The sequence below is a fragment of the Chinchilla lanigera genome, unplaced genomic scaffold (genome assembly GCF_000276665.1).
Source record: "Chinchilla lanigera isolate Chin_1 unplaced genomic scaffold, ChiLan1.0 scaffold00087, whole genome shotgun sequence".
NCBI classification, from domain to species: domain Eukaryota; kingdom Metazoa; phylum Chordata; class Mammalia; order Rodentia; family Chinchillidae; genus Chinchilla; species Chinchilla lanigera.
The window spans coordinates 4,091,104-4,112,533 of NW_004955488.1; the positions used below are offsets into that span (position 1 = coordinate 4,091,104).

General features: G+C 37.1%; 1 protein-coding gene across 3 annotated transcripts in view; it reads left to right on the forward strand.

The window, feature by feature from the left end:
• The window catches only part of Adgrb3 (adhesion G protein-coupled receptor B3), a 705,185-nt gene that overhangs the window by 287,245 nt on the left and 396,510 nt on the right, over positions 1 to 21,430 (forward strand). For all 3 annotated transcript variants that reach the window (XM_005404463.2, XM_005404464.2, XM_005404465.2), the window contains one exon: positions 5,087 to 5,251. In XM_005404463.2, coding sequence (XP_005404520.1) covers positions 5,087 to 5,251 — 165 coding nt within the window. The remainder of the gene's footprint in view (positions 1 to 5,086; positions 5,252 to 21,430) is intronic.

The following is a 21,430-nucleotide window of genomic DNA, read 5'->3' on the forward strand; positions in this document are numbered from 1 at the left end:
GATACAATGAAGTGGGAAATCACTTTGTAACAGAACAGAGAGGGGACAGAGCAGGACATGGAGGAAGAAGAGAAGTCACACAGGGCAGAAAGTTCAAAATTATGAAGAGAGAAAGAATCAGCAAGAAAAAAAAATCAATAATTGCTTTTGCAAACAAGAACAATTAATGAGGTTCAGTGGGAATTCAGCTATATGCAAGAGAGCGGGAAGAGGAAAATAAAGGTACAGAGGAAACATTGCTTAAGGAGGTCATGGAAAGGAAAGGGCATTGAAAAAAAGGTGATTGAAAAGAAGGGTCCTAGGACAAACAGATTCTGGGCACAAAGTCAAAAGAATGCAAATGAGAAGGAGCTGAGGATTTTAGAAGTGAAATCGTGAGGCCACAGGGGTAAATGCCTGTGGGTCCTCCTTTGAGAAGAAGAGCAGGTTATGTTGGAGAACCCTCAAACTTGGCAGCATCTCCCAGGACTTACATGATGGTCCCAAGATCAAGTTCCCTGTTCTTGTAAATGTGCAAAGTGTCAATAGGTAATTAGGTGCACTTGACATACACATTTATCCCATCATTATCTATATGGTGGTCAAGATGCTTTCAGCATAAGAGAGGTAGAGTCTCCTGGAAGACATCTCCAGGTGGGAGTCTGAATGGTTCTCCAAGTCTTCTGCGCAGTTCTGCGTGCAGAGCGTAAGGGCCGGTCACTGGCTGCACATGCGCTGATGGCTGACCTGTGGGAGTCTCTCTCTTCTGCCGTAGGCCACTGTCTGAGCCTACACTGGCCACATACTTAGCAGGACCAGAGTGCTTCTCCCATCCACACTGCCAAGCTCTCTCTTTCCCCTTTGCATTTGATGTGCAGAAGACCAAGTAACATTCTATGATTGTAAAGTTTTCCTTGATTTCCAAAACATTTTACCTTTTCACCTTCAGAGGGAGTACCTCTAGTTACTAGTTCCTTTTTACTTCCATGTGCATAAAGTATCTGTCTTTTCAAGGTTGTTTAATACTGATAAGAAAAGTGTATCTTTTCATTGTTGTTCTACTTGTTTTTTGTTTTGTTGATTTAATTTCCTAAATATGAAGAATAATTTAGCAACTGCACTACTTTAAAAATGTTGAATAAGTATCTTGATAGAAGAAGTTGGTGTTTCTTTTTATTGTTTATTATGAAATATTTTGTGTTCAATATTTTGCTAATTTGCCAAGCTGGTAAATATGTATCTTCTTTTCAGTCTATTATATTCTGAAAATAGTAGGCGGAAGGGAATTTTAAAATAGTTTAAAATGTCAGTAGTACTTTAACAATGTAAATACATTACTAATATAATAAATTCCAATAAAAATTAGTTCAGGAATCAATAACTGACTTGCTAAACTGTGAAAACTCAACTGTATTTGGCATTTAATGAATGAAACTGGCACGAGAAAAGGATGAATTGAAAGTACAATTCACTGTCCACAAAATAAGTAGATTGTTACAATTAGGGCTTATATTTATTTGTACTACAAACGCTAATCAATAGTGCTATAAATTAGTTCACTTTTGCTCATCTTATTCAAATTTCAGAAGGAGGGTTTTGAAGCATTACTTTGTGTTACTTCTAACAAGGATCCTAAGATATCCAGCCTTTTGGGAAATTTTGGCACTGGCATTATTCTCTCTTCAACAGCTCTTATTATTTAGAATAGAAAAGTATGTGATAAAGAGAAAATGGATAGGGAAAAGTGGAGAGCTACATCCAATTATATATTTACTGTTCTGGTTAAATTACAGACTAGAGTCTGTAATCTCCAAGGCTTCCCAACTCTGAAATCCACTGCTGCAATTTTGACCCTGATAAATCTTTGTTGCAAGGATCTGTCCTGTGCGTTTTGAATGTTTAGCATCAAACCTGGCCTCTGCCCGCTAGATGCAGTAGCAGCCCATCTTCCTCTGAGTAGTAATGACCAAAAATTACCAAATATATATATTCTAGTCCTTTAGAAGTTTATATAGGTGAAAGAAGAACTTTAGAAGTTTATAGAGGTGAAAGAAGTTTATAGAGATGAAAGAAGTTTATAGAGGTGAAAGAAGAATTTTTTTTGTAAATATCAAAGTTGTCATATCCATTTTTTTCTTAAGAAAAAACTTTTCCATTTAAAAGAGTTGTTTTCCTGGGCATGCTGGTGCATGCCTATAATCCCAGCACTCAGGAGGCTGAAACAGGAGGATTGCCATGACTTCAAGGTCAGCTTGAGTTACAATAGTGTGTTCCAGGCCAACCTGAACTACATGGTCAGACCCTGTCTCAAAAAAAAAAAAAAATGAAAAGTTGTTTTATGTACAGCACACTCTAAATCAAGAATATTTGTGTGTTTATTTCAAAATGTGATGATAATATATTTTCTTTAGGGTATGTTTTTATTTTATCTCTGATAGCATAAAAGAAATATGAAAATATAGTTGATGCCCAAAATAAGGGAAACTATAAAAATGGTTGAATTTGATTTAAATTGCATGGTTTTATTAGGATAGTTCTTGGTGGAATCATTTTTCAAATTAACTAATTTATAGATTTTTATTTTTTACTACAAAATAAAAAAATAACAATTCTCTGTCAAACTGCAAACATGTTATTTTTAACATAAATCTTATGAATAACATTTATAACCATTGAAGTTTGTGCTACATTTCTTCTCTGAAATTATGAATTGTTAATACCTTGGTATCTTTGCCAAATGAGGAAAAACCTTTTTTAAAGGATGTGAATGAGTTAAGAAACTTCACAGTGTAACAGTAAGGACTGTTAAAAATACTAATATTAATTTTCTGAGGATTCCAATTCTGTAATTTAACTGAGCCATCAAGATTCGTCAGCATATTTTGATACTGATGAAGAAAAATTGTCAATATTCTAGATTTTTCTCTGGGATTTTGCAATGCATATAGAGTATATGATTTGATAGTTGTGAAATGAACAGAATTAGTAATATAAATGTCATATAATACTAACACTTGATATAGAAAAAAGTAAAAGTTTATTTTAAATGGAGAAACCTTGGTAATTTGAAAGAAACACAAAAATTGATAAAAATGTGAATCTTTTATAATAAAAAATAATGTAAATTACTTTAAAATATTCTTTCATAAATTATCATATATGCTCATATATAAACACATGCATAAATATGCATATTTATATACACATAAATGCAGATATTTATAGACATATAAATATACAGATTTACCACTTATTCTAATTTCTTTGACTTTCTGATTAGCTTTGATCTCTCCAAATCTTTGTTGGAAAAATTTTACAAAATCAATTTCTCTCAGTCTCTTAGTCTTTGCCTGTGTATTATTTTATAAATATTTTTCATCAGGTTTCACAAAATCTTTGAGTTTTTCATGGATTAATCAAATGTGGCTCATTTATCAATATTTGAATGTATTTTCATAGCCATTTGAGGTAACTGTGAATGCATACCTCACTATTAAGGTATCAGATATTTGAGTATCTTTCCAAATTTATTTACTTGTGATTGAAAGTGACATGTGCAATTCTATACATTTATCATATGCTGAATAATATTTTGAAGTATATGTCCATGTCTAATGGTTAAACATGGCTGTAGTTAATGACATTGTATTATATTTGTGAAAAATGCTGAAAGAGTGGGTGTTCCCATAATCTCATCACAAAAATATCAACCATGTGTGGTAATGCATTTGTTAATTGGTTAGACTTAAACATATGTGTGTTTTAAAATAACAAATTGATCAGCATACACATGAAAAAATTTCTGGATAGTTTGGTTTTCACTTGCACAAGTGCTCTGCTACATCTCTATGGCCTAGTGCTGTCTCCCTACCAATGCTGAGAATGTGAACATCTTTTATTAATCTGAGTGTGCACACCTCTCTTTTCCCTGTGAGTTTTATATCAAACATCCACACTCTTGAGCTTCTCAGAGTCTACTATGACCAGAAGTGCGGCTCCAAGACAAGAGTCTGACCCTGGCAACACATTTTTTTTTTTGGCCATGAGGTGATATTACTTACTAGACCAAATATTAAGAATTATGGTGAGAGCAGTGATTTGAACATTTAGGGAAAGGTTCTAATTTTTTTTTTCCTTTGGTATCTGCAGTCGAACTCAGGACCTTGCACTTGCCAGACAGGTGCTGTGCCACTGATCCCTGGCTCAGGAATCTAATTTTAAGTTATCAGTGTATAATCACAGTGGCTTTTATGAAGGAGCACATATTATGTTATTATATTTGACCAAGCTTGAATTCATTGTGGTGGGATGTGCAAAATATTGGTACATTCATAATTATGTTAGTCATAATCATAGTTATATAATTTGCTGAGAGTTTTTGAAAAATTTATATTAATTAGGACAGATTCCAGTCCTGTGACACTCAGAAATAGTGTCTCGTGGTTCCATGGCCATTGGAAAGAGATTTTTTTTTGGAGATCTTCAACTTAATCACTCATTTTGAAATAAGGAAAGGGCACTATCCTATGTGAATAGGTATAGTGTTTCAAATGTCCCACTTACTCAAAACATAGTGAATTTATACCCCAAAATTTTAAGTAACAGAATAATGTATTTTCTAAAATGTAGAGATAACAACTGTTTAAAATACATGTCATCAATTTTTAGATTTTTCTGACACAGTAAAAGTTTTTAATACTAAAACTTCACAAAAGTTGGCCTCTAGCTATTTAAAAGCAAATTTAACTCCAGAGATCATTTCTGTTATTTTATTTATAGTCCATCTTAGTTGGTCTTATTTTGACCTAGAAAGAACTATGAGTGTTTTACCAACTGAGAGAGCGGGACATTCCCACTTTAAAAAAAAAAAGTAAAGGTTTAAAGTTTGTAATAAAAAATAAATGCAGAAAATAGGCACATAATGTTTTCTATATGTTAATGCATAATGAACATCTAAATTTATTTTTTAATTTTATGGAAAAAGATGTTACAATTGAGTTTTAAAATATATTTATACTTTGAAGATTTTCCTTTAATTTTACATAAAAAATAATCTTTAACTTTTCCTCTTTGCTTGTGTTGTTGAAGCTTCTTTGCTTTATTACAGTACACGGAGTTTGGGAGGAATGGTCTCCGTGGAGTTTGTGTTCATTTACATGTGGTCGAGGCCAAAGAACGAGAACAAGGTCGTGTACCCCTCCTCAGTATGGAGGGCGGCCCTGTGAAGGACCCGAAACACATCATAAGCCTTGTAATATTGCACTCTGTCCAGGTGAGCATATCCTGTATTTGTTGACTTCATATTTATGTACCACATATGTGACTTGTAATGGGCATAGGCTGGATCAAGAATACAATTTTCACTTAATCATACTGGAAAATATATCCTCCACTAAAGCTGGGTCCTTTCCCTGACCTTATCAAATGCAGACATTTCCATGAGTGAGGACAATCAGTGTTCATCTTTATTGGACTTAATCTTCTGGGAAGATTTCAAGAGTTTTGAATGTCTTTATACTGATGACCTCCATACTGTAACTAGAGAAGTCTGATGCTGAATAGTCTTCCCTCTGTCATTCCCTCCGGTTTCTTCCGTGGTGGAATGAAAATGTGTCATGACCATGGATGGAAAGAATGGGTACATATTGGAAATCTAACTTTCCAGATCTATTACTAGCTGTGTAACTCAATTAGACCATATGTGATATTTATGGGATTACAAGATGATAGTCTCTTGTGGAGTGTTTTTCTTTGTTGTTGAGTGTTTCACTTTTTCTTTATGCTGTCATTAATTTTATTTGCTCTATCTTAGACTGGAGAGAGAAATCCTCATAATGCTGTTTCTTAGATTATTCCAACATAAAAATAATACCTCCAAATCAGTAAGGCTGAGCTTCAGCCTCAAGAGGCTCTCCCTCTGCAGGGAAATCACACACTTATAATTGACAGACTCTCCAGGACAGACATGGATGGTGAATGGCCATAGCACCAAGATTAGGTTAATAATCACTATGAAAATTCACTCTTAGACCCCTTGAGAGATTTTTCTCTTCTTTTCTTTTCACATATGCTGCATGCAAACAGCATACCTGGAATCCAGTAATGTGTTCTAAACATGTTTTCTACTCAAATCCAGTCCCATTTGCACCATAAACTCCCTAGATTAATATGTTATGAGCCAGTGTTTCAAGTTCTAGAAGTTTTTGTATCTAAAACATCTGAAGAATCTAGAAAACTATCTAATATATAGATACAGGATAGTAGCCTAACTAGCTAAACTGTTCCCTTTACTTCAGAGAAAGACTTCTAGACATTTAGTGGCATGCAGTTAAAGCTGAAAGAGACTGAGAGAGCTTTATAAATTCTATGAATGATGAATACACTTCGTAGAAGTCAATATTCATGTAATTACAAAACTGGGGAGGCAAGACTATGATTACTACTTGTAATCAATTCTCAGAAAACCTGTTTGTAAGATTGGTTCTATTCTGTTCTTTTTTCCTCTCAGATAAGCATGCATGCATGTACGCGCGTGCGCACACACACACACACACACACACACAATTATACCTCACATTTTATACAAGGATTTGAGAAAAATCCAATTTTGAATCTTTATTTTCTGATCCTGAACTGTGTCATCTATGGATAATCAAATGTAGCTCACTCTTATTTGTTTATAGAGTGTGAAATAGATAATAGGGTTAAATAAAGCAATATTTACATATAGAATCTGTTAACATTTTCATATATATATATATATATATTTTTTTTTTTACCACACTTGATGCCTATAAGTACTAAGATTCATGGTACTGGTCAGCTAAAATATTATGAGTCATGTTTCTTGCAATCTACTTTCCATGAACTTTTCTAGGGATAAACTGTGTAGATATCAGGAAATCAGGAGGCTATGTTTTTATCATTCATATTGATACATTTTATATAATCATAATGATAACATTTATCATAGAGAATTTGTACCTGTACATGATATATCTTGATTCTTTTTTTCCCGTTCCCCTCCCCTCCTTATTTATAAACCCCCTTCCACTCCTTATTTACAAAGCTTTGTTTCCATTTTTCCTTCTTTGCTCCTTTATTCTATTCCCTTCTTTCTTTCCCCACTCCCCTCATCCTTTGTTACCCTAACCCTTCCCATTTAAACATTTTCTTCCCATTTCCCAATATCTGTTATGCATTTTTGTTCTTATTTATACTTTTGGTTTCTCACACCAGAGAAGCAATGTGATATGTAAACATGTGTGTCTAATTTATTTCACTTTAACATATGGTTCATGGTGCATCCATTTGCCTAAAAATGTCTCAAATTTATCCTTCTTTATGGCAGAGTAGTACTCTGTTGTATTAAAAAATCTTTGTTCATTCATCCATTGATGGGCATTTGGACTGTTTCCAAGATATAGCTATTACAAATTGTGCTGCTTGGACAGTGGTTATGCATACGTCACCGTGGTATGATGCGTTTCATTCTTTTGAGACGATGCCAAGAACCTGGGTTCAATGGAACCTCTAGTCCTAGTTTTTTTTAGGGATCTCCACACTGATTTCCACAGTGATTGTGCCAGTCCACACTCCCACCAACAATGGAAAAGGGTTCCTTTTTTCTCCACAGCCCAGCCAGCCTTTATTATAAATTGATTGGAAGGTAGAATAGGTAGAACTCTTCAAAACAGAGGTATGGGCAAAGACCTTTCGAACAAAATCGCAGTCACACAGGAAATAATACAAAGAATCAACAACTTGTATCTTGTCTTATTGAAGAGCTTGTACACAGCAGAAGAAATCACCACCAGAATGCAGACACAACCCACAGAGTGAAAAAGATTTTGCCAGCTATTCCTCAGACAAAAGGCTAATACCTAGAATATATAAAGAACTCAAAAACTCAGACTCCCTAAATTAAAAGTCCCAATCCAAAAATAGGCATCTGAAATGAATAGACAGTTCTCAGATGAAAAAATACAATCAGCAAATAAATATATAAAAAACATTCACAATCGCTGGTCATTCAAGAGATGCAAATTAAAACAACACTAAGATTCCATCTTACTGTAGAAAGAATGGCTGTTATCAATATTCTTCTTTTATCTGAGCTGAAATAGTTGTGGCTTTATTATTCATTCATAATAATGCATCTTTTCAAGTCAATAGGTTTCTAATCAGGTGCCATTGGAAGTATATTATCACAACTAAAATCAGGTGCCTTTCGTTCTTTGTAGATCCTTCATTTTAAGAAATTCTAAAAGACAAAAAAAAAAAGAAAGGCTGGCCCTGGTGGTGCACGCCTGTAATCCCAGCACTTGGGAGGCTGAGGCAGGAGGATCGTTGAGAGTTTGAGACCAGCCTGGGCTACAAAGTGAGCTCAAGGCCAGCCTGAACTGCATAGTGAGACCCTGCCTCAAAATGACAAAAAAAAAAAAAAAAGAAATTCTGTTTACACTATTTTAAAATCTGGCCCAGCTTGTATTCTTTCATAAATGAGCATTACAGGTTCATCTTTGTGCACTTAAATTCATCCTGGGTCATTTCTGATTCTTGTTTTTTTCCATTCTTCAGTCTAGTTGCACAATAAAAGATATGTGATGATATTGTATTCCAGTGTACTTATTATCCAAAAGGGAACTCTAATATATGTAATTTTTAAAAAATGTTTTTATACTCTACCAAAAACTTTAGTGTTGTGATTTGAAACTATGTAAAACATAGCTGCCACAATCATCTGGGATCCCCTTTAAAATAACTGTGATAGCTAAATTCAGGCACCTTCCTGAATATAAAACTGTCACCAAGTAGCAACTGGATGCAAGACACTACCGAGAAAAATATATAGTCACTGATCTCCAGAGAAAATTTAGACAATCATGTACAAATTTGGATGAAGTTCTTAAAAATATGTATAAGAAAAAAAGACATATAAGTTCTCTAGCCTTACTGAAAAGTGGCAAATTGAGGGTTCTGTGGCTTCACCTTTCATGGTTTCTGGTCATCCTGAGTTCCTGTTAGACAACATCTTAGGGATATAGTAATGAAGGAAGGGCACCAGTAGAAGAGTGTGGATTAACACGTACATTAGATTTCCTTGGTTAGAGGAAGTGTAAATTTCAGAGAAGAGAGAAGAAGCACGCAAAACCACACATTGCATCTCCACTCACTACTTTCACAGAACGACACATTGTGGGTAATGGTGATGGTGGCAGCCTTTTAGTGCAGGATCACCCTGGAAGAGCATGCCGGCATCTTGCTTTTAAGAATCTTGAGGGGGCTGGGGATTTAGCTCAGCAGCACAGCGCCTGCCTCGCAAGCACAAGGTCATGAGTTTGATTCCTAGTACCAGAAGAAAAACAAGAACAAAAAACAAGAATCATGTGTAACTTCTATGATGCGATAGGCACTATGTTGGAATGGCATGTATTGTTCACAGCAACAATGATATGTCATTTATACAGAGTCTGATATCTCCCTATTAGTCACTGTCCAACTTTTCTTCCACTTCTTTTCAGGTGAGGGGCACCATCTGCCTGAGAGCCATATAAGGAGAAAAAAGAGAAAGGAAGAGTTACTGTGTACTAATGTGTATATACCATGTCTGAGGCCACAGGCTGCTATTAATCAGAGAGCATAGAATGACAATAAGAGTTTACTGATTCTTATACTTGCTTATGAATACAGTGTACCCCTTTCCCTTCCTGTGGGGTCTATACTGATACTTAGTGGATATACTACTCAAGGGAATGTGTATGTCTGTGTTCAAGGATCTTAATGATCTGTGTCTCTTCTTCCAATTTGTGTTTTTGGTTTTCATCATCACTACTTGAACACTGAAGTCATAATAATACTGACTCATCACAGTCCAGGGAATTTATCTTCAGAGTCCTGTTCATTTCTCCATGGAGCTTTGTACCTGGTCATATACAGTCAATGAATTATCTTGACAAGAAAATATTGAAATTTCTGATATTCATCCAATTTTTAAAAGACAAATTCTACATACATTTAATAATATGTTAGTATGGTACAGTGGAAATATTTTAGACATTCACAAAGTGACACATTTAAATTCAGTTTTTTACTTTGTATTGTCATTGTACCCCTCCTCTGAGTGCTTTCTTCATCTGTAAAATGGGGATAATAGTGATACCCCCTTTCATATTAAAAGTACTATTTAAAGTGCTATAAGAAACAGAGCTTGGTTTATTGAGACATTGTCAAACAATTGTGTCATGTCAGTGTCCTCCAGGAAAGGTCCACCAGAATTATAAGCAGAGTTTGTTACTCTTGCCAGGGAGGCAAAACCAACACAGGGAAATCTGAGGTATTCCTGAGAGTATTAGAAAAGATTAGTCTAGGGATTTGGGCACCCAAAGTTAGATGATTTGGGGAGAGGATGAAGAGGAGGAACTTCGTTCTGGATTGAATGCTGCGGGGATCTGTGTTGGCTATTTTAATGAATTAGCTAGAAGAAAAGGAACTGATAAAGAGGAACTATAACTGATAAAGAGATCATAGCCACTCATGTTAGCTGGATAAGTTGATACTCTGTGGGTACCTTGTTTTAGTTTTGAAAGTGAACAGGTGTAATGTTAATGTTCTATAGATGTTTGGGTCCAATAAGAGATAGCACAGTGCAGATATATCTGAGCACAGATAAGCGACCGACGCAATGTCCAACTGTGTCAGATTACATCAGTGGATGTCGCTTCACAGTGGCTCTTTCCTTATAATGATCCACTAACTTTAAATGCCTTTGTCTTTAATGGTTTTGACTTTTATTAACATTTAACTGGAAAAAAAGGGTCAGACAGAAAGGAATGTTCGCGTTCTTCTACTACCCATAAATTTTAGATATAAAATGTATATATCCTTTTCCAAACAATTCAGAGAACATGAAAGCTTAAGTCCAAGACCTCAAGGTTTATTTTAAAGTAATTTACTTTATAAGTAATACTTTCCTTGTCCCTAGCTGAGGATCAGAGGCAGTGGTGAATCGAGTTTGGTATGGCTGCTTGTTTTAGCTTGCCATTTCTCAATCTAACATGTATTTATGAGGTGGAGTAAATATCACTGGAAACAGCAATAAAATGATGGATTTATTGGAAATAAGTAATTTACATTTACATACTGGAAATGTAAAAATTAATTATATTTAGTGGCAGAGTGGCCTGGAATTCAGAGCACATGGATTAAGCTTCAGTCTCAATTGTTAATTAGAAATACTTACTTAGGCAACTTATTTATCACCTCAGTTACTCAATTTTCTCATTTATAAAATGTACCAAAAATTTATTACCCTTCCATCTCATAAGATTACTATTAAAATTAGGTGGGAGTACCTTGAGAAGTAGAAACCTTGATGTGAAGGGTATTTATCAAGATTTGTATGAGGATATTACTTTAATACTAATGGAGTTTTAGAAGAAGTAGGTCATACTCAGAATGTGACTTTTTAGCTCCACTGCCTCCATCATAGACTTAGAGATCCTTCTCCTTGCCTGACTGCATGGAGAAGCATTTAGCTGCAAGCGTGTATCAGTCTGAGGGCTGATCTCTGTTATGCAGGCCAGGCTGTGTTTGACAGCCACAGGTCTGTGAAGTCAGGGCCCTGCGGGATACAGCTGTGTGTGTGTGTGTGTGTGTGTGTGTGTGTGTGTGTGTGGTCTCAGAACATTTGGATGCTACTACAACCTGAGAGAGAATCACCTAAGGGGAATCCTCAGGAATGCACTAGGATCTAAGAGCCTTTGTTATTAGAGCATACCTACAAATTTGCGTGACCTAAAAATTCAATCCTCAGCGTTTACAGGAGGCGAACCTGCCAGACATCCCTCAACAGGGAGCCCTTCCTGTGGATACAATGACTGGGACTAGGTTAAATATTATCCTGACCCTGCCTCAAAAATCCCCAGCTATCTCTACATGAGGATGTTACATTTTGAAGCATAAATGCTGCCTTATTGATTTGGATTTTGTCCCATTAATCCAAATCCATTATTAATTGGGATTTTATTAATTTGGAATTTATCTGGAATTAATTTGGATTTTATCGTCTTAAACTTCCTACATTGCTGTATGATAGTTGTATTTGTTTCATGTCGTTTTAAATATTTGACATTATCCCAGAAATCTTTATTTCTTAGCTTATGAGAATTTGTAGTTGTGGCTTTATTGACTTTGGCATACTTTATGTTACTATTTCATTTTTCCTCTTTTAAATTTGCTTTAACATTGTTACCAGTTTTTAGCCTTACTATGCTCACTTGCTTACATAAGCAATTCAAAGTTTTAAGAATGATCACTGCAGTTTTAAATTTTCTGCCTTTATAGTTTATTTTCACATAGCAAATGGGAAGCATCTTTGGCATATGGCCACAGGAAGAGGCCCTCTTACATTTCCGTCTTGTGTTCCAGAGGGTCTTTCAGATCCCTCAGTAACTCCTAACTCAGTGCAGATTTGAATTGTCCAACACAGAGTCAGGGCTGGGGTTCTTTTATAGCTCTCTAGGTCTGATTTAATCAGCAATATTCAACCTAGAATAATTACTGAATGCTTTTATTACCTAGAATTTACATGACTTAATGGATGGATATACAACCTATCTTATGATTATTATTATGTTAGTCAATCTATTTTCTCACCAGTTATTGATCAAGATTTGAAATTAGGCTGAAAAATAATATTTTTATTAAAATACATCATAGAATTTAATGCAGGCCCCATAAACAGGAGATAGCTTTTTCCAGTTAAATACCATTGCAGTCTGGTGTATATGACAAGAGAAAGTCCATAAAGCAATGTATATGTCAGAAGTCTAGCAATTATTTTTTGTAACTTTAACAATTTTGGATCCAGAAAATCTGGTAAATAGTCCCATTGCTGAAATGAAAAATTAACTGTCTCCTGTGACAGTGGTGCATAAGGAAAGGCATTACATAATGGTAAGACAGTGTGATCTCAGCATCCTCCGCCTTTCAGTGCATAGCCCAATATATACTTAGATCTTTCAACTTGAAAAAGGAAAAAGAAAACAAACCATACCATGAGTGCTGATGATGAAAATGAAGAAAATTTTAAAGGTCTAAGAAAGTGTTAATTCTAACCTCATTGTGAACTATAGAAATGTGTTCTAATGGAGTACTTACCAAATTGGAGAGGGGGAGGAATGAGGATTACATTTTGAAGAAATTTGAAAGGCACAGTGTTTTATTGAAATATATAGTACATTATTGTTACTTACAGCCACCAAACTGCAGTAGTATATTAGAGTTTACTTTAACCATAACCTAGATCTCATTGAAAACCATTCCCCTCCCCTCCACTGTCCCCAGCCTCTGGTCATCATCTTTCCATTCTCAACTTCCATGAGATCAGTTTAAGCCGGGTGTGGTGGCACACACCTGTGATCCCAGCACTAGGGAGACTGAGGCAGGAGGATCTCTGTGAGTTCGATGCCGGCCTGAATTACAGGGTGAGACTGTCTCAAAAACAAAAGCAAAAAGCATAAGATCAACTTTTTGCATTCTTGTTATAAGACCACAATACAGTACTTGTCTCATGTGCTTGTGCATTTAACTTACTATAGCGATCACTAGTTCTATTCATGTCATTGCAAATACACTGCGATTATGTACCACTTTTTAAACCCATTCATCAATCCATAGACCCTCCAGTTACTTCTATTCCTGGGCTACTATAAACAGTGTTCATAGGAGTACAATTGTCTATTTTTTTTGTTTGTTTTTGTTTTTTTTTTGTTTTTTCTCTGGTACCGGGAATTGAACTCACAACCTTGCGCTTGCCAGGCAGGCGGTGTGCCGCTGAGCTAAATCCCCAGCCCCCCAATTGTCTCTTTAACGTGCTGATTTCATTTCCTTTGTATTCATACCCAGAGTTGGGATTGCTGCATCAGTCAGTGGTTCTATCTTTAATATTTTTTAACGATAAAGTTTTATTTGTGAACACATTATGTAAGTACTTCCAGCATAAAAATAACAAAACTAATTTTCAGAACACTTAGACTAAAGTTCCTTATAGCACTGATTAAAACTTGGCACTTTAAAATATCTTTATTACATTTTTATTAATACATGTTGGCCGTGTAATAATCACATTCATCATAGGAAATTTGTACCTGTATATAATATATCTGAATTCTTTTTTCCCATCACCCTCCCATCGCTTCAGCCCTTCAGCCACTCCCCATTTACAAATGCTTTGTTTCTATTTTTCCCCTTTCTATGTAATTTTTTGAGGATGGGCCATGTTGTTTTCCATAATGACTATAGTAATTTACTACCCTCAATATTGTGCAAATGCTTTCCTTTCTCCACATCCTCACCAGCACTTGGTGTTGCTAGTCCTTCTCAGTAGCCATCCTGACTGGGTTAGGGTGATCTCTCCTTATGGTTTTGATTTGCATTTCTGTAATGTTTGGTGACGTTGAGCATTTTTATATATTGTAGCTGTTCATGTTTTATTTCAAGAAATGACTTTACATCTATTTCCCATTTTCAATTGCATATGTTGCTCTTGAGTTTAAGTTCTTTATACATTCTAGCTAGTAAGCCTTTATTTTTTAAGCTAGTGTGCCATTATTTTTTCCATTTTCTACACTTTGACAGCTTTTTCCTTTTCTGTACAGAAAGTGTTGAGTTTGATATAATCTACTTTATTTTTTCATTTGTTTCCTGTGATTTTGGGTTCTTATCCAAAACATCCCTTTCTATTCAGATGTCCTGAAATACTGTCCCCATGTTTTCTTCAATAGTTCCATTATTTTTTTCAAGTATTATGCTTTTGTCTTTAATCTTTTTTTGAGTTAATTTTTGGAACTAGTAAGATATGAGGGCCTAGCTTCATCCTTCTCTGTATGGATATCCAATTTTCCAACCACTATTCATAATTTTTAAAATTTAACTAAGTTTATTGGTACAGTTTATGTATATACAATGATCACATTTATTATAGCGAAGTTGTACCTTATGTAATATACCTTGATTTATCTCTTTTTCCCTTCTGTTCCCCTCCCTTCAACTCCTCTTCCCCTCCTTACTTATAAAGTGTGGTTTCCATTTTATCCTTCTTTCCTCATTTTTTTCTTTTTCTTCCTTCCTTCCCTCCTCTCTCCTCCCTAGTTCCCCTTTCCTTTTGACCAGTTTCTTCCCATTTCACCATATCTCTTGTACACTTTGGTTCTTATTTACACTTTCAGTTTCTCACACCAGTGAGACAATGAGATATTTACACATGTGAGTCTGATTTATTTCACTTAAGAGTATGTTCTCAAGGTCCATCCGTTTAGCAATGTGTCTCAAGTTTATCTTTCTTTATTACAGAGTAGTATTTCATTATACTAAAAAAAAAAACAACCATCTTTTTCATTCATTCATCAGTTGATGGGTATTTGGGTTGTTTCCAAAATTTAGCAATTATAAACTGTGTCGCTATAAAAATGGGTGCACATATGTCGCTGTGGTATGATGCTTTTAATCGTTTTGGGAAAATACCAAGAAGGGGAATAGCTGGGTCAAATGGACCACTGGTCCCTAGTTTTTTCAGGAGTCTCCACACTGATTCCCACAGTATGGCTGCTATTAATTGAGGAGGTTTTCCTTTTTCCAATGCATGGTCTTAAAGCCTTTGTTGAAGGTCAGTTGTCTGTGTATGTTGGAGCTTATTTTTAGTCTTTTTCTTCTGTTCCATTTGGCTGTGTGTTTATTCTTATGCCAATATCATATTGTTTTGATTACTTCTGCTTTGCAGTGTATTTTGAACTATAGGGATATAATGCCCACTTCTTTTTCTTTCTGCTTAAGTTTCCTTGGAGACTTTTGGTGGTTGCCTACAAATGTTAGGATTCTTTTTCCTAGTTCTGTTGTGCATATCATTAATAATTTGATAGAGATTGTCTTGAATTTATCAGCTGTTTTGGGTAGCATGAGCATTTTTACAACATTGATTCTTCCAATCATGAACATAGGATGCCTTTTTAAGTGTTTTTATATGTCCTGTTCAACTTTTCTTAGCAATGTTTATAGTTTTCTGTGTACAGATCTTCTACCTGTTTAGTGAATGTATTCCTGCTTTTCTTAGCTATTGTCAATAGGAATTTCTTTTTTCCTTTCTTTTTCAGATTACCCACTATTGGTCCATAGCAATGTTGTTGATTTTTGTATGTTGATTGTGTATCCGGATACCTTGCTAATTTCATCTATTTGTTCTAATAGTTTTTTTTGGGTTTTAACACATAATTTCATCTGCAAAGAATTATGCTTTAGTTTCCTCTTTTCCAATTGGATACCCTTTATTTCTTTCTCTGGTCTAACTATTCTGGCTTGGACTTCTAGCATATGTTGGATAATACTGCAAAAAGTGTGTGTGTAACCCCATTGTTATTCCAAGTCTTAGAAAGCTCTCAGCTTTCCCCTATTCAGTATAACGTTAATAGTTGCCTTATAATATATTGGCCTCCCTATGTTGAGCTATGTTCTTTCTATACCTATTGTTCTGAATATTTATTAGACTTCATCAAATACCTTCTTATATCTGGTGAGATGATAGACGTGGCTTCTGTCCACTTAGTTTGGATGTGGTTTACCATGCTCATTGATTTGCACATGACGAGCCACTCTAGTGTCCCACTTGAACCTTCTGAGCTATATTTTCAGTGTGCTGTTGGGTTTTGTTGAGACAGGATTTTGTTGAGAAGTTTTGCATCTATGTTCATCAAGAATGTTCACCTGTAGTTGTACATGGGTGTGTGTCCTTACCTGAATTTGATTTCAGAGTAGTGTTGGTGTCTTAGAATGTTTTTGACAGAATTTCTTTCTTTTCAACTCTTTGGAATACTTCAAGAATTTTCACTGTATCTCTAACTGCTTGGTAGAAATCAGGAGTGAAATCTTTTGAACCTGGGCTTTTCATTATGCATATTTTTTTAAAGTACTTCACTCTTTTTATTTAAGTTTAATTTCTGAGGTAAAGTATTTTTTCTTTCAACTTCCATAACAAAATACAGAGTTATGATACTCCTGGAAAGATATGTATATCATACATATATATTTCTGTAACAGTACATTGCATGTGTAATATATGCAAAAATTTAAAGACTTTTAGAAAGCAGAACATCTCAAAGGGACTGTACAATGGAGTTTTAGTTACTTACATTTTATGTACATACATACACTATTCTGCTGAAATGGGTAACTAGCAAAACCATCTTTTACACATGAATGTCTCACAAATCCCTCCATTACAATTTTATAACTCAAAGAATGTGTAAATATTTAAGCAGTAATTAACTGATACCTGTTCCCCACAAGAAGAAACAAAGTGGAACAGTTCTTGAAACACTCGATTTTCTATCAGGCTGCAGCCTCTGCCCGCTGTGTGCACCTGTAATGCGCTCACCAGGCTCCTGTCCCGTGAAAATTGAGGTAGAGCCCCCTCTGGGAGGGAGCATGAGAGCCTCAGGCGGTCAGTCCAGGAGAAGCGGGAGCACTCTCAGGCAGGGGACCTGTGCTGTGCAGGACTACCGAAGAGGGAAAAGGCACCACCCTTGTGCGGCTGGCCCTCTGTACCCATTAATCCCCCAAGCGAAGAGTCCCTCAAGGTGACTAAAGATGGAGGACAAGCCTGGCAAAGAGCCTAGTGCTCCTGAGAAGAGGGAAGATGCTCTGCTGGCCCCTAAGCTTCGGTTGAAATGGCACTGGACTGATGACCCCGAGGTCCTGGAGCCCCTGAGCAAGAACAGCAAGTTCTCTGGAATGGATCTGGAGCCTGCAGCTGGCAGCAGCAGCCTGTGACTGAGAACTGCAAGAGCGTTGGGAGCTGATTGTGTTCAGGTGACACCGGCACATGCAGTGCATTAATGTAACAGATCGGGGAGCAGACTGAATGGAGAGTTCTGCAGCATAGATGTGTACTTTACCACTGGGGATGGGACAGGGTCAGTGTCTTCTGCTGTAAATTAGGTGGGTCGTGAGCACACTCTTTCCTGGCCAGTGGGGCAAGTAGGATATTGCGCTGAAAAGGGAAGGAGCCTGTTTCCTGTTGAGGCTTACATTTCCTGACAAGGAAACTCCTAGAGGGCCCAGGTGCTCTGCTCCTGTGGTAGTTCAGGTTCTGGGCTTCTTTGCTTTTCTTTTATATTTATATATAAAGTCATTAATGGGTTTATTTTGCTCTGAAGGAGATACATAAAAGAGGAAGGTCATGGTTGGGAGGATAACAGTGAGAGGCCATTTGTACTAAGATTTTGAAATACTTCTTTCTAATTACCATAGTTATTTTGAGGGAGGAATAAGATTGTCTCAGTCCTACTGGAGCAGGGAGCTGTTCAGATATTGGTCCTTTTTCTTTCTTTTGTTGTTGTTTGGCCTTTTTCCTTTCCTTAAAAACAGTGTATCCAGATACACAGCATCCGGCCAGTTAGAGTTGGGTGGGCAGGCACAGGGCTGCACCCTGGGCCGCAGGCTGAGGCAGGAAGCCTACCGTGCACCTCATGGACTTTTAACCTACCTCACCTCAGCTGCTAGTTGTACACTCTCATTCAGGGAAGAAAGAAGAGGGCAGGAGGGAGTAACCCAATGCCTTTTTAAGAAATGAAAAAAAAAATCCTCATTTTTCCTTTCCCATTATGGGTTTGAGGAGCCAGACCAAAGTGTGACTGAGCAGGCTCCTCATGGTTGTGACTGTGTGGTTGAAGATGTCCATCTACTGTATCTAGTTCTCCTGCCATTTTTCTTAAGTTGAGCCTCAAGGATGAACATACTTCAAAGTGATAGGGGTCTGTCACTGTGAACCTGTTTGGGGCGTGGACAGTTTTTCAGAATGCTGAGAAGTGGTTGAGCTCCTAACTGATACTTAGTCTTTCCCTCTGATGTTACTGCAATAGGTAGCAAAAGGCAGCTTATGAGAGCCACAGACAGATAAAACCAGGAAACACCAGGTACTTCGTGAACAAGTAGGTGTTTGTGCAGCCTGAAGAAAGAGATGGAAATAAGACTAGGAAGGCACCAAAGGCCAAGAAGCGGTATGAATGAAGGGCGCGGTGTCCTATTGTGCAGTGGGATTCCTGCCATCCCTGTATGCCTGATTGTTCCAGTCTCCTGAGCATCTTGTTTAGAAATAGTGAGGAACTGTTTCTTCATGGGAAAATCCCTTCTAGCAACTTCAAAGGAGTGGAAAAGTATTGATCTTATGTGACACAAAGACCACGACTAGGAGCAGAGAGAAGCAGCCGCCCCGCGCTTCTGTGCGCATACAGCTCCAAGTGCGCAGCGCCTGGAGACAGGCAACTGTGGCTCAGAGCCATGCAGCAGCAGGGCAGCAGGGAGAGAGGAAGTAACTGCATCTCTTGAGGCAAGGGGAGGCATGAGAGTGGGGTCTAGGACTGGAAAAATTCCTGACCCCACCTTTGTCTAAGGTAACTCTGAAAGTGTATGTAGGGTTATCTTTTAACGATAGGCACAGTTTTTGGGTTTTGTTTTCACGGGAGTGCATGCAGGAGAGAAGGGCTCAGGAGGGTGAGGACAGGTGAGAGAGACACTGCATGGCCTGGGATGACTTGAGTCTGTCACGCGCCTTCTTGGCAGGTGCCCTCCCCCTTGCTTGATCCAAATTCCACAGTGACTCATCTTTCCCCAGGAAGGAGAACGAGACAGTGGTACCTAAGGACTCAGGCTTGGATGAGGCTGCAAAAGGATCCTCACTTAGGTTGACTGTGATGGTTGTGGTTCTGTCGATTTCGTTTTTTTACACCTGCCTTACCTCTGAGTGGGAAAGCCAGCCTGGCAAGGTGGAGGGGCTGTCTGTTTGGCATTACCTGATCTAACTCAGGAGGCCAGCTGGCCACCCACTGCCCACTACAGGGCAGGCCAGCAAGTGTCAGTATGAACTCAGCAATAGAAACACAAGGCCTTTAAACCAGGAGAGGAGAGAAATCATAATGCGTACCTGTTACTCCTAGAACCCATGTGCTAGAGTAAATTCCTAGATACTACATCCGCTTGAACAAAAATTCTCTGCTTTTACACTTGAGAAAACACACTTGAAAAGTGTTCAACGGCATGAAAAATGTTTTTTTTTTTGACTTTAAGAAACAGTTGGTGTTTTAAGTGTTTGATTTGATTGCCCTCTCACCAGTCAATGCTGGTTGATTTGCTCCGCACACTGGGTTTGGGTTGGGGTTGGGGTTGAGGTTGGGGCAGGGTCCTCACACAGAGCTTTGCTTGGGCTTGCTCCGGAAGGGAACCGGGGCATGTACGAGTCCTGGATATTTCCAAGGTCCTTCACCTTGATTGTCACACTGTACTGTGAGTTTTCTTCTCCCAGCCCACTCCTGGCAGCGCCTGTCCCCTGGCACAGCACCAGGCCTTTCTCTACCAGGAGCATCTCATCCCCATCCAACAGCAGCTGGAAAAATGAGAGCAAAAAGTGGACCTATTTTCTTTCCCCTGTTTTTTCAAAATCTGTTGCGCAAAATGTTAAAACTTTACAATGTAAATCTATTGAAATCTCATTAATCAAGAACTTGTTAGTTCATGGAAACAGTTTGCTTTTTTAGCAATAGAAAAGAAAGCAGCAGGGATCGCTTATGGCATCCAACCTTGCTGAGCTCGCCTTTTCTCCTAAAGGATGGATGGGGCGAAATGCAAACAGTTCACCCAGCCCCTTCACCCTGGTTGTCAGAGTGTACTGTGTTAGCGCCAGCTCCCTCCTGCAGGGAAGGACTGCACCCTAGTGACCCAGAAGCCAAGTAGCCTTTAGAAGCATTAAAAACATCACTTCTCACCAAGTGGTGAGAGTCAGTCCGTTCTTTATCCCTTGTTTATTTATTCCATAATTACCTGCATGCTTTTTGATTTGTAAACAGTATTGTAGCATGGTTTTATATGTTTGAAAGAAAACTTCGAGATTTTTTTAAATTACTGCTTCAGTCTCATTACTTATTATGTATCTGTTCAAGTTGTCTGTTTATAATTCGATTTTGGTAAGGTGCTTGTGTCCAGTAATTTGTCCATTTTTTTATTTTCTCTAGTTTGTTAGTGCATATTAGTCTTTAATAATCTCTGGTGGTCCTTTGTATTTCTGTATTGTCCACTGTAATATCTACCCTTCCCTGTCTAATTTTACTGAATTAAATTTTTTCTCTTTTTCTTCATTGAGCTAAGGGTTTGTTTTATCTTTGTGAAGAAGCAGAACCTTTTTTATTGATAATTATATTTCTAAGTCTCAAATTCAAATTCCTAATATTTCATTTCTTCTACTAATTTTTCATTTATTTCATGCTTGCTTGTCTATTTCCTTGAGAGACAGAAATATTGTTTACCTGAGCTCTTCCTGCTTTTTTGATGCAGGAATTTCTTACTACAAACTTCCATTTTAGTGTTGCTCTTGACATATCACATAGATTTGGGCATATGATATCTC